At 29.0% G+C, this 12,165-nt stretch overlaps 1 protein-coding gene across 1 annotated transcript; it reads right to left on the reverse strand.

The window, feature by feature from the left end:
• Nucleotides 1-780: 780 nt before the first annotated feature.
• On the reverse strand, nucleotides 781-1,721 carry LOC130827513 (osmotin-like protein). The gene has a single exon (XM_057693252.1). The coding sequence runs from the start codon at nucleotides 1,677-1,679 to the stop codon at nucleotides 945-947; it is 735 nt and encodes a 244-aa protein (XP_057549235.1). The 5' UTR covers nucleotides 1,680-1,721; the 3' UTR covers nucleotides 781-944.
• Between the last annotated feature and the right edge of the window lie 10,444 nt (nucleotides 1,722-12,165).

Consider the following 12,165-nt stretch of genomic DNA (forward strand, 5'->3'; position numbering starts at 1 on the left):
GTCCTTTCAAAACATGTGATGTGAACATTTACTAATTTCTGATACAATGTGCTGTGAACATTTGTTAAGGGTACAGATCCGATCCGACCCGACTCTAATTTAAGAGTTTGAATCTAGATGCATGACTTTAAGGTCCGAGTTTCGATTCAGGTCCATATTTTTAAGACCTAGATAAGACCTATAGACTCTTTTGTGTCTTTTTAAAAAAATATATATTAGCTAAATGTGTATTTTAAACTTTATTATGTTTTAGAACACTACTTAACCTAAAAATTTGAAATGTAATCGTTGTATTTATAACTTAAAAATCCAAAAATTGAATAAATATTTCATTTTAAAACCGTAAATGTTGGAAAACCTCATATTTTCATACACATAATAAGTATAGACTATTAAAAGGTTTTTAGTAGTTAAAAATGTTTAAATAATTGTATTCGAATGGAAGAAATTGTATAATATATTTTTAAAAGTTTTTTTGAAAAATAAAATATTATTTAGAACGCAGATTTAGATTCTAGATGCGCCAGAATCTAAGGACAAATTTTTTAAACCCTATAGATTTGGGTGCGAGTCTGAGTCAAAAAAAAAAAAATAGGATCCCGATTTGAGTCTTGTTGGACTCGACTCAGATCCAACACATTCTCACTCCTACTCCCATCTTAAACCTTATTTTTATTAACTTATTTTTATCAACTTATTTTTTATCCTCTTATCTAATCCAATTTTCATTTACACTAAATTTGATAGAAGAATAATATTTTAAATGAAAATTAGACCATATGACATGAAATTTTAAAGTGGTAACCCTTTCATTACTAATTTAACGACATCCATTGGTCATATACTCATATTTGAGTAGTTAATAAAACACAAAACAAACATAGAAGAAAGAGAAAGGGACATAATGACACTTAAAAAAACATAAAACATTGTCACAAGTTTCCCTAGTGGCAGAAGATGATTTTGAGCTCACGCGGTGCAACGCAATCATGCATAAGTGAAGTATCATGAGCATAAGTAAAGGTAGCAGGGCAAGAATGCTTAAAGAACTCAGAATAACTTGACCCATGACAAGTTTGTGGGCTATTAAAATGGTTCCTACAACAAAGTTCATCACTATTAAAGGCCAAACACCCACTCTTACAGCCCACAACAGGCCCACGGCCATTTGGGCCTCTAAATTTCAAGGGCTCAGGACAAGTAGGCAACAAATCAGCCTTACAGCCCACCACTGGGCAAACCCCTTTGCCTTCATGGGGAGTAATTGTCATTGGGATGTTGAATCCATCAACAAGGCTTACTCCATAAGCAGAGTGATCTCTGTTACCATGGTGAATGCTGAACTGGGCTAAGGTTGCTGGGAGCTGCCCACCTAGCCCGTTGCATTCTAGACGGCTTCCACAGTCACCGGTAAGACAACTGAACCGTCCATTGGTGTAGGTGCAGCCTGTTCGGGCCCAAACCCGACCGGCCCAATGGGTGTTTGGTACTGGGAAGGAGCGATGGGTTAGGCTTGAGAGAGGAAACCCACCTTTTTCTAGGATGGGGAAGCCGTGGTTGGGTAAGATTGCGGGCCAGATTGTGAATGGGCAGTTGTTTACTACGGTGAGAATGAGCTCTGATTTGGCCTCGCTTAAGCTAAGAATTGTTAGGAAGATGATGACAGAAATTAGTGTCATTTTTGAGATTTAGAGTTTGTTTTGGATGAAATGAAACGGTGTCTTTGGGTGCTATTTATAGAAGGGCGTTTGAACTTTCAAAAGTAAAAGCAAACGGTAAATATATTGTGGTAATTTGGTTAGTATTTAGAAAAATTACAATAATACAACTTTTCGTAATTTTTTACACAATTTTATAAACTTTTAATCAACTATAAATAATATAAAATTTAGAGATTTTTAATCATATCAACTTTATTTTATTAACTAATTTACCAAATTTTTTTATCATATAATCTCCGATAGTTTAATTTTTACCATGTTACTATGTTAGGTATGTTGAAATACCAGAAAAATAACTGAGCTAAGTTCATACTTATTTCGTTTTATTGTATAAAACTCGTACAATGCACAAATTTGTTAACACAAAATATAAAACAAAAATAATTTTAAATAATAATACAAGTATATACTATCGTTAATAAATTTACCAAATACACAACTTTTTGAAATCAAAACATAATTATTGACAGTTTATTTAGATTATATACACAAATTTTTTCATTAAATTGAACATATTAAATTCTAAGTTAACTAAATAAAATTACTATAGTAAATGATACAAATACTTTAAACTAATTTCGCTTCAATTTTAAACAAAAAAAAATATTAGTTTGATAAATATTGTCATTTAATCAACTATTATCTATTTTGCATAATCTCTTGATCTTATATCCCATTCATAAGACAAAACATGCATTAACTCAAGATTTTTAATATATTAATTTTCTTAATTATTGTTATATGTTTCAATTTATTCATTTGCCATTTTTAGTCATATTATTACTAAATAAAAATTAATGAATATGATATATAATCGTTTCACACCCAATAGTATTTTTCAATTTATCATGCCTTTTAGAAGACGACACTTAAAATATTCCAGCACTTTTATAGTATTGTATGATCTTAGACTTTTTTATCTAACTGTTTGAAGTTACTTATTACTATATTTATTATTTTTGGCAAAAAATAATTATATAAATGTTTAATTTGCCTATGCTTTTTTCTTATCTCAAATCTTATTAACTTTTATACATATATATTTAGGAGTTATAATAATCTTTTTTAATGTGCAATTACCTATTTTTTAATTATTGTGCATAATTCGTACTCCCTTTCATTCACCTTAGGTGTCTAACTTATTTTTGGGATACTATTCATATGTCACTCTCAACTTGTATTTTATTATTAATCTATAAGTTAGAACATAATCATGTGAGATTTATGTAATTCGTTTTAATGTAAAGTTTATTAATATCAACCTCTTATAATTTTAATTTTACATAATTAGATAAACTCCCCCCCCCAATTCACTTACAAATGAACATTTACTTTTTGATACTATTCACTTATTAATTTTAATTTGTTTTTTTGTTTTTAATATATAAATTAAAACATAGTCAAGTAAAATCTTGTTTGATTCATCTAAATGCAAAGGTTATTAATATCCACTTTTTATAATATTTTATAATATATAATAAGAGATATTAAGTATTAAATAAGTGTATTGGATAGCGTAAAAAAGTAAATGCTCTATTTTCAGTGAATTGAAAGGAGTAATAAGAATTGAATAAGTACATTAGATAAAAAATATAGGGGGTGTTTGGCAATTGGCCAATTGGCTGTTGGCTTTTTAATTGACTTGTTTGATCAGTTGAAAATGTTGACTGTTTTTGTTGGCTTTTAAGTTAGCTGAAAAAAGTTAGCTGTTTGTGGATATGTTTGTTAAATTTGAGTATTCGTTGTTGGCTGTTGTTCGAGAAAAAATGAGCTAACAAATTAAAAACCAATAAAAAAGCTAGGTGGAGCAGCATTTTCATTTTGGCTTAAAAATCAGCTTTTCACCTGCTTTAAAAACCATTTACAAAACACTTTTTTTAACCGTTTGGTAAATCAACAAACCAAAAATCAACCAAAAAATCATCCATAAAACTAAAAACCAAATACTCCTATAAAATAAATAAGGCACTTAAGTGATATGATGAAGTATAATTGTATCGACATGTGATGATGACAAAGGTAAAAGAAGACAAATTTTGTAAAATAATTTCATCCAAGAAGCAAACTGAAAAGCTGAGGGTACGTGGTATCATTATACAAGGAAATGATGTAAACTAAAGACTAAAAACTAAAGGGTTGAGAGATGAACCAAAGTAGTACGACATCTCTTGCTAGTTGCAGGCCTCTTAGTAGCACTTCCTCTTAATTGTTAATTGCAATATTAAGATATGTGACACTAATCATTCACTCCTCTTAATTTATGATTAATTTATAATTTATAATTTAAAATATAGTTAAATGAGATATTGTTTAATTTGTCTTATTATAAAGATTATTATTATCAAATTTTTATAATTTTTTGTTATACATATATTAAAGATTAAATTAGTATATTGAACTGCGTAAAAAAACATACTCCCTCCTATTCAGCCTAAATGTCCCATTTGACTTTTCACACTTGTCGAGACAACATTTTAAGCCTTAATATCTTAAATTGTTCTTAATTAAAAATTATAAAAAGTTGATATTAATAATCCTTGTATTGAGACGAATTAAACAAGATCTCACATGACTATGTTTTAGCTTATAGATTACGAGTAAAATACAAATTAAGAGTGTTGCAAGTAATTTGAAACTGAAGAAGTAGAACATTATAGAAGTAGTATACTCATGCCAAAATTTCATTCCTGCAAATATATCATGTAACTTTTATTAAAAGTGAAGTTTACATGGTCAGGTCAAAACAATTATTCTTATTAGTTATTAGTGATAATAACATTAAGGACTATTCATAGCTATTGTAGAGAAATTAGGATTATTGTATAGGTAAGATATTACCTTGGTACATTCTTAGCAAACATCTTCTACAGTTGAGATTATTCATGTTCAATAAAAATTAGGATTATTGTAGAGAAATCAATAAAAGATTGAATTATGTTCGGTAACAATAGTGGAAAAAAACGTATCTGTTGCTAATCATTTGCTGCGGTTTTTTACATACGCAGCAATAGATAGAAAAAAGAATTAGAAAAATAAAAACACTCAAATGCTACGGTTTTACGCTTGCCCGCAACATATAAGCTATTTTCACATCAAATGCTGCGGTTTTTGGCCTGCCTGCAGCAAATAATCCTTCCCAAAAAATTAAAAACTCGCGTATTAACGTTCATTTGGTTAAACCCTCATATAAACTGTTGTATTCCTAAAACCCATGACTACCTACTGTCTTCTTCTTCAAGTTCCTCCATTTCTTCAAGTTTTCAAAAATCTCTGCAAAAACCCATAAAAATCTCTGCAAAAATCTCTTCAAATTCTTCAAGTTCTTCAACAACAACCCACGACTGCAGCTACTGTGTTCTTCTCTTCAAATCTACGTTCTTCAATTTCGTTCATGCTAATTTACTGTGTTATACATAAGTAAATTAGTATAACCACCCATTGCAAGAATTTCCTTCTCCATATTTTTTTAAGTTATTCAACCCACCATTGTTGTTTTTCCTTCAAAAAGCCACGACATTAGGGCTAAGCTTGTCTTCTTCAAGGTATAAATTTTTCAATCTTTGTTAAAGTTTTTCAAGAATAGCTTCATTGTGTTTTAATAAGGATTTAGTCTTTTTTTTATACTAATTTTGATTTTGTTTTACATTGTAGGTTACATAATCTTATTGTAGAAACAAAATTATCATATCTCATTACCAAGGTATGTATTTTATATTTGAATGTGAATAATTTATTTATGTATGTACTTCGATATTTGAATGTGAGTAATTTACTTATGTATATATGTAGTTGTATATTTGAATGTGAATAATTTACTTATGTATGTAGTTGTATATAATTAGTTTCTTATTATTTTGATTTATGTGTATTTGATTAAAGAAAATGTTTTTTTTTTTGGTTATATATGTTTTGTAATTTAAATATAAAGAATTTGATTACTTTAAATAATATAAAGGTTATATAGGGTTAAATAGGGTTAATTTGGTTTAATTATATATGTTAAAAGTTGTGTATTAATTTTGTTTTGAATTAATTAATCACACTAATTAGGATTACAAAAGATCGTTCTTGGATGTATGGAAGCATTGAATCGTCGGAATTTATTGATGGCATATTAGAATTTTGTAGTATTGCGGTTGAACATCAAGTTAGGACGGGGGGAGTTGGTTTTTATTGCCCATGTGTCAGTTGTGGCAATGTATCAAAGGTAGATAGTGTTGATAGGGAGCACATACTTCGAGCGTGGGTTTAGGCCTCAATATCATGTTTGGGTTTGGCATGGTGAGGAGGGAGTTTACAAAGAGAAAAGTGTTGTTGAGGACGTCAATAATGTGGCTGATGTCAATGAGGATGTAGTAGATCATGTTAATGGGTATGAGATAGATGAAGAGAATGTCGATGAGGATGTGGATCGTGTTGATGAGATGATGGAGAGAGTCGAGGATGAGTTAGGAAAACGTCCTCGTGTTTTTGACTTGTTGACAGAGGCTTCTCAAAAGCCTTTGTACCCTGGATGTACAAAGTTCACCAAACTAACAGCAATGTTGACAATTTTCAACATTAAGTCAAAGTTCAATTGGAGTGACGCTAGTTTCACAATGTTATTAAAAGCGTTAGGTGAGATGCTTCCTGAGGGAAATGAACTTCCAAAGTCGACATATTATGCCAAAAAGCTCATGTGTCGTTTCGGCTTAGAGTACCAGAAGATTCATGCGTGTCCGAATGATTGTGTGTTGTATCAGAATGAAAACGAGAACTTAGAAGAGTGTCCTAGGTGTGGGTTATCGCGCTACAAGCGTAAATGGGGTCGGGATGCTAAAGGGCCCACAGCTAAGGTATTGTGGTATCTTCCAATAATACCTAGATTCAAGGTGAGTGAGTATTTAGATATATTGCGCGCAAAATATCCTTGTAAAAAGGATAGGGGATTAATGCAGTTGCATAACAAGACGTTTATTGATTGGTTTCATAAGCAAGTAATAAGTGAAGAACTCAAGGGTGTATCAGAAATTGTTAAGTGGTTAGCTTTTGGTCCTCATGATGATTTCAACAAATATGAGTGTTACGATATCAATGGCTTCACATTTTGGACTGAGGGTCAAGATAAGAAGTCATCTTATCTATAAAATAGTGGGGTTTCTATTTTGGCGTCATCTACATTTTACACGAGTGCCTAGGATCAAGCGCCATTTGATGCTAAATTGATATACTACGGGCAGGTACATGAAATATGGGAGCTTGACTATTCTACTTTCACTATTGGTCTTTTCAAATGTAAGTGGGTAGATAATAATCAACGATGTATAAAAAATGACGAGCCTTGTGGATTCACTCTTGTAGACTTAGCTCGTTTGCGTGATAGTGAGGAGCCATTCATACTAGCCACACAGGCGAAACAAGTATTCTACATTGTAGACTCCTCTGATAAAAAATGGTCTATTGTTGTACCGGGAAAAAGAAGCATCTTTGGTATAGGTGATGTTGAGGATGAGGAAGAATATGAAGCTTTTGAAGACTCCCCGGCCTTTATCAATTCAAAACAGTGGATAAAGTAGCTCAAATTTGGTTTGTTTTGCACGAAACTTGGCACACATCACTATTTGGTATATATTGTTGCGTTGAAGTGTTTAGAATTGAAAATAATAGTCATATGCTAGAAATTACGTGCTAAGCTGCGATTTGATGGGTTTTAAAGCTTTTTTGGCACTAATATCTATTTTCTCTTAGTGCTTTCGACAAGCTGATAATACCATTGATTGTGGCTACTATACTCTCAAATACATGTACGATATCTTACAATCCGTGAAGGAGGTTGGAGTTGAAAACATTGACGCCGTAAGTATTTGTTACGTTTTTAAATTATAATATTATATATTTACTATTGGTAAAATCCAATAATGTTTATGTATCATTTAATTTAATATTATATTATAGGTTTTATACGACATTCCAAGGGAAACACGCTCTTTGAGAGATGGAGAAATGCGCTAATTAAAAGACAAGATTGCCGTGTATCTTGCTAATTTTTGTTCTTGGTAAATAATGTAATTAGTTTAGATTTAGGACTTTAATTTGTATATGAACATATTATTATATATACGATCGAGATTTTACAAAGAGATTATTGGTGATATTGGTGATTATGATTGGATTATTGGATTAATCAATGTTTACATTGTACATTATTAAATTATTTATTAGTATTAAACGAAAAAAGAAAATATATATATATATATATATATATATATATATATATATATATATATATATGTATATATATATATATGTATATATATATGTATATATATATATATATATATATATATATATATGTATATGTATATATATATATATATATATGTATATGTATATATATATATATATATATATATATATATATATATATATATATATATGTATATATGTATATATATGTATATATATATACATATATGTACATATATATACATATATATATATATATATATATATATATATATATATATATATATATATATATATATATACATATATATATATATATATACATATATATATATATACATATATATATATATATATATATATATATATATATATATATATATATATATATATATATATATATATATATATATATATATATATATATATATATATATATATATATATATATACATACATGCATATATATATAAATTTATATATATATATATATATATATATATATATATATATATATATATATATATATATATATATATATATATATATATATATATAAATATATATATATATATATATATATGCTGCAGGTTTCCATAAAATCGCATCATATAGTGCAAAACTATATGCTGCGGTTTTAGGTAGGCCCGCAGCATATAGTGCACTTGTAACACCCCGTAATTTATCGGGTTTAAAAATAAATAAAATATAATAAAATAAAGTATAAAAAATAAAATAAATAAGTAATATTAAATTATATTATTTTACATAGTTAATTATAAGAAATAAAGTAGGTTTAATTTTAACGGTAACGAGTTTTATCGCGTACGATGTTATCGTGTGACGTTTCTTTGTTGTTTTAACAATAATATAATAATTACTTAATTAATTAATTAATTTTTTAAAAAAATAATAATAATAATTAGGGGGAGATTGAAGGGGTGGCTGGTTGGTGGAGGCGTGGGAGGAGTCTGGTAACTCCTCTCATAATTGTGTATTATGGCACAATTATGACCATTATCTTAAGTACCTATTAATTCATAAACTCCTTTGATTTTCCTCACCATTTCAAAACTTCAAGTAAACAAAAAAATTCAGAAATTTTCTCCCTTTTTGCTCTTTGAATTCGGCACATTCAAAAGGAAAAATAAAAAAATTCTTGTTGTTCAATCCAATCTTTTGATCAAAGGGTAAGTTTAATTGAATTGTTAATTATAGATTTTATATACAAAGATTTCTAAAAGAATTGTTTTATGTATGATGATATCCTATGACTTATAAGAGGATTGAATATTTTTCTTTTATATATGAAAATTTTCTCAAATAATCCTTTAATAAACTTTAATTTGTTAAAAGGATTAAGAAAAGAACTTCTTGATCAATATTCTTTAACGAAATTCAAATTTGTTATAAGAATTAAGAATTTAAGGTTATAATGATATTTAAATAATTTTTTTTATGGTTTACCTTTCTTTAACAAAATTTCAATTGTTAGATGAAATTTAAATGGTATAGACCAAGTAGTGTAGTTATTCAACAGATTATAAATCCTTTAGCAAAAATTGATTTGTTTGAAGGATTGTGTTTATACATATACGTCTTGATTTAAAAGGGTGATTTGGTTTTATGATTCTCTACAAAATTTTAATTTGTCAAGAGAATTAAGTATTTAATTTAATTATCATAATTTATGAAATTTTAAGTTCTTGAAGGATTTTGTGAATGTGATTTGTTAGATGTATTTTGGTCATGGGATTTAAAGGATTAATCATTTGAATATGTACATATAAAAATAAAAAAAAAATAAAAAAAAAAAAAATAAAATAATAATAATAATAATAATGATGATGATGATGATAAAAAAATAATAATAATTTTCCAGACAGCAGCAGTTCTGTCTCGGTAAAGGTGCCGATCCGGATACGTCAATCGCGTTCTGTTGTTGTTTTATGTACCGATGTGTTAAAAACTCGCTAAACGTTTAAAATAATTAAAAATAGTAATTGGATGTTAGAAATTATGAAATTTGGTACCCAAGGTAATTGACGCGTTCTGAACGCAACGGCGAAGTCAGATTTTTCATTTGAATTTATTAAACTACCCAAATCGATCATTTAAGTTTCTGGTTAAAATTTACAAAATAGGAACTATTAGGAATTTGATGGAAACATTTAAAATTATCAAATCCTAGTGATGTCTTAGTAGTATGGAGTGGATTAAATGTGTAAACACGTTCTAATACGTGATTGTTTTGTGTGTGTGTGTGTGTGATATTTAGGACCTCGATTCATAAGAGGCCGAAATTTCTATCGTGGTTAAATATCGTTTGGTTGCAGCGCTTAAAGGTACACACTTAGACCATACTGTTTATGTGGTCAAATAATTTGAAAGAAATAAATTTTGAAATTGAGAATTTATGTGTTTGTCACCTAAAGAGGTTGACGCTTGGTTATATTATGTTACCCAAAGGGGTTAACGTATTGGTTTGGATTATGACAATTATTGTTCCCATGGCAGTTTTGGATCATTACGGTCACCATGGGGGTATGCATACTTTAGCCTTTGACGACCCGAACAGGACGGACAACGTCTTAGGTCGGTGGTTGCCTTGGGATTAGCTCTCCCAAGTGTATTCCTCCAAAAGATTTGATTTATACTTGAACGACCCGAACAGGACGGGCAACGTTACAAGTTGGGATTAACTGATAATGAATGTATTAGAGCCTATGCATGCTAGGATAAACATATTGCTTGTATTCAACCTGATTGATATTTGTATGAAGTCTCTGACGTGTATCGGTTTGTTTCTTTGGAACCTACTGTGTGTTGTCATACGATGACTAGTAGGTTAATTGCAGGTGGGGTCTGGAGTAAGGTCTCGACTTAGAACCCGTAATCATCAAGCCTATGCTATTATCTTTTTGTATTGGATTATGAGTTGAAAGAAACTCTGTACTTATGTAAGAGGACATCGTGTAGTTTTCTTTTCACTTCTGCTTATTTTCGATTAGCTTGTCTAGAGGCCCTTAGGCTCTCGAGTTGTACGTAAGAGTTTCCGCTGACTTATTTTCTTTCACGCTGGTACTGTTTGTTGTTTTAGCTATATTTCTTTATCGACGGAACGTTGACGATCCTAGAGAAAAGTCTTTTCTGGAGTCCAAAGAGTGAACCGGAGTTTGTATTTTCATATGGATTTCCGGGTCACTTAAACCGGACCGTTACAGCACTTTTCTGCTGTGGTTTTAAACCGCAACATTTATAATAGGACATCTGCTGCTATCATTAATGATTGGAGCCAAAACCGCAACATATTATGGCCAAAAAACCGCAGCAAATGAGGTTTTTTTCACAAGTGTAATTATTCCTAATACTCACTCTGTTCTTTTTTAATCTTCTCGTATACTTTTTGCACAGTTTTCAAAATAAATTTTAAACTTTAATATTTATAAATACATATAATAAAAAATTATAAAAATACATATAAAAAAATGTCTCAAAAACATTAATCAAATTTTCTCTCTTCTTAAGGTGAAATATTTTAATAAGAATAACATTGAAAAACTGAGAAAATAGTATTAAAGAAATTGTATTAATAAGAACCTTAATAAAAACTTATCTATTGTTAATAGTTTAGAATTTTTTACACATTCAAAATGTATTTGAATGTATAAATAATTGATCTGATATTCCGTAAAGGGATAAGATCAGTCTGTCTAAAAAGGACAGTGAGGAAAAACCACAAGGCAAAAATCCAAAGAAAGGGAGTAATTTAAACATGCAGGCTGCAACTCTGCAAGTAAGACCGAGTGACTGACCTTCGCCCCTAATTTAGTGCCAAATCTTTTATATACACATCTAGTTATGTAATTTAAGCCCATTTCACACTTAAAATTATGTTTTTATAATGTTCATTTATTGAAGGACATCCCCTTTGATTGGAATTAAATAGAATTAAATCATATGAGAACGAGTAAATATTCGGTCGAGTCTAGTTTTTTTTTTTTTTTTTTTTTTTTTTTTTAATAAATTTAGGTTGAGTCTAGTTTGCACATTTCTAATCACTACCAATAAAATTGGATTAAATAAATGTTTCAAACGATGGAAAGATTTGTTGAATTTTGTGACTTTAAACTGTTAAGGAAAATTGTCAAAAAGTATCAAATAATTTTTTTTTCTAAAAAGTACGTGAAAAAAAATTTTGCCAAAAGATACTTCATAA

The sequence above is a fragment of the Amaranthus tricolor genome, chromosome 11, assembly GCF_026212465.1.
Source record: "Amaranthus tricolor cultivar Red isolate AtriRed21 chromosome 11, ASM2621246v1, whole genome shotgun sequence".
Classification (NCBI taxonomy): Eukaryota; Viridiplantae; Streptophyta; class Magnoliopsida; order Caryophyllales; family Amaranthaceae; genus Amaranthus; species Amaranthus tricolor.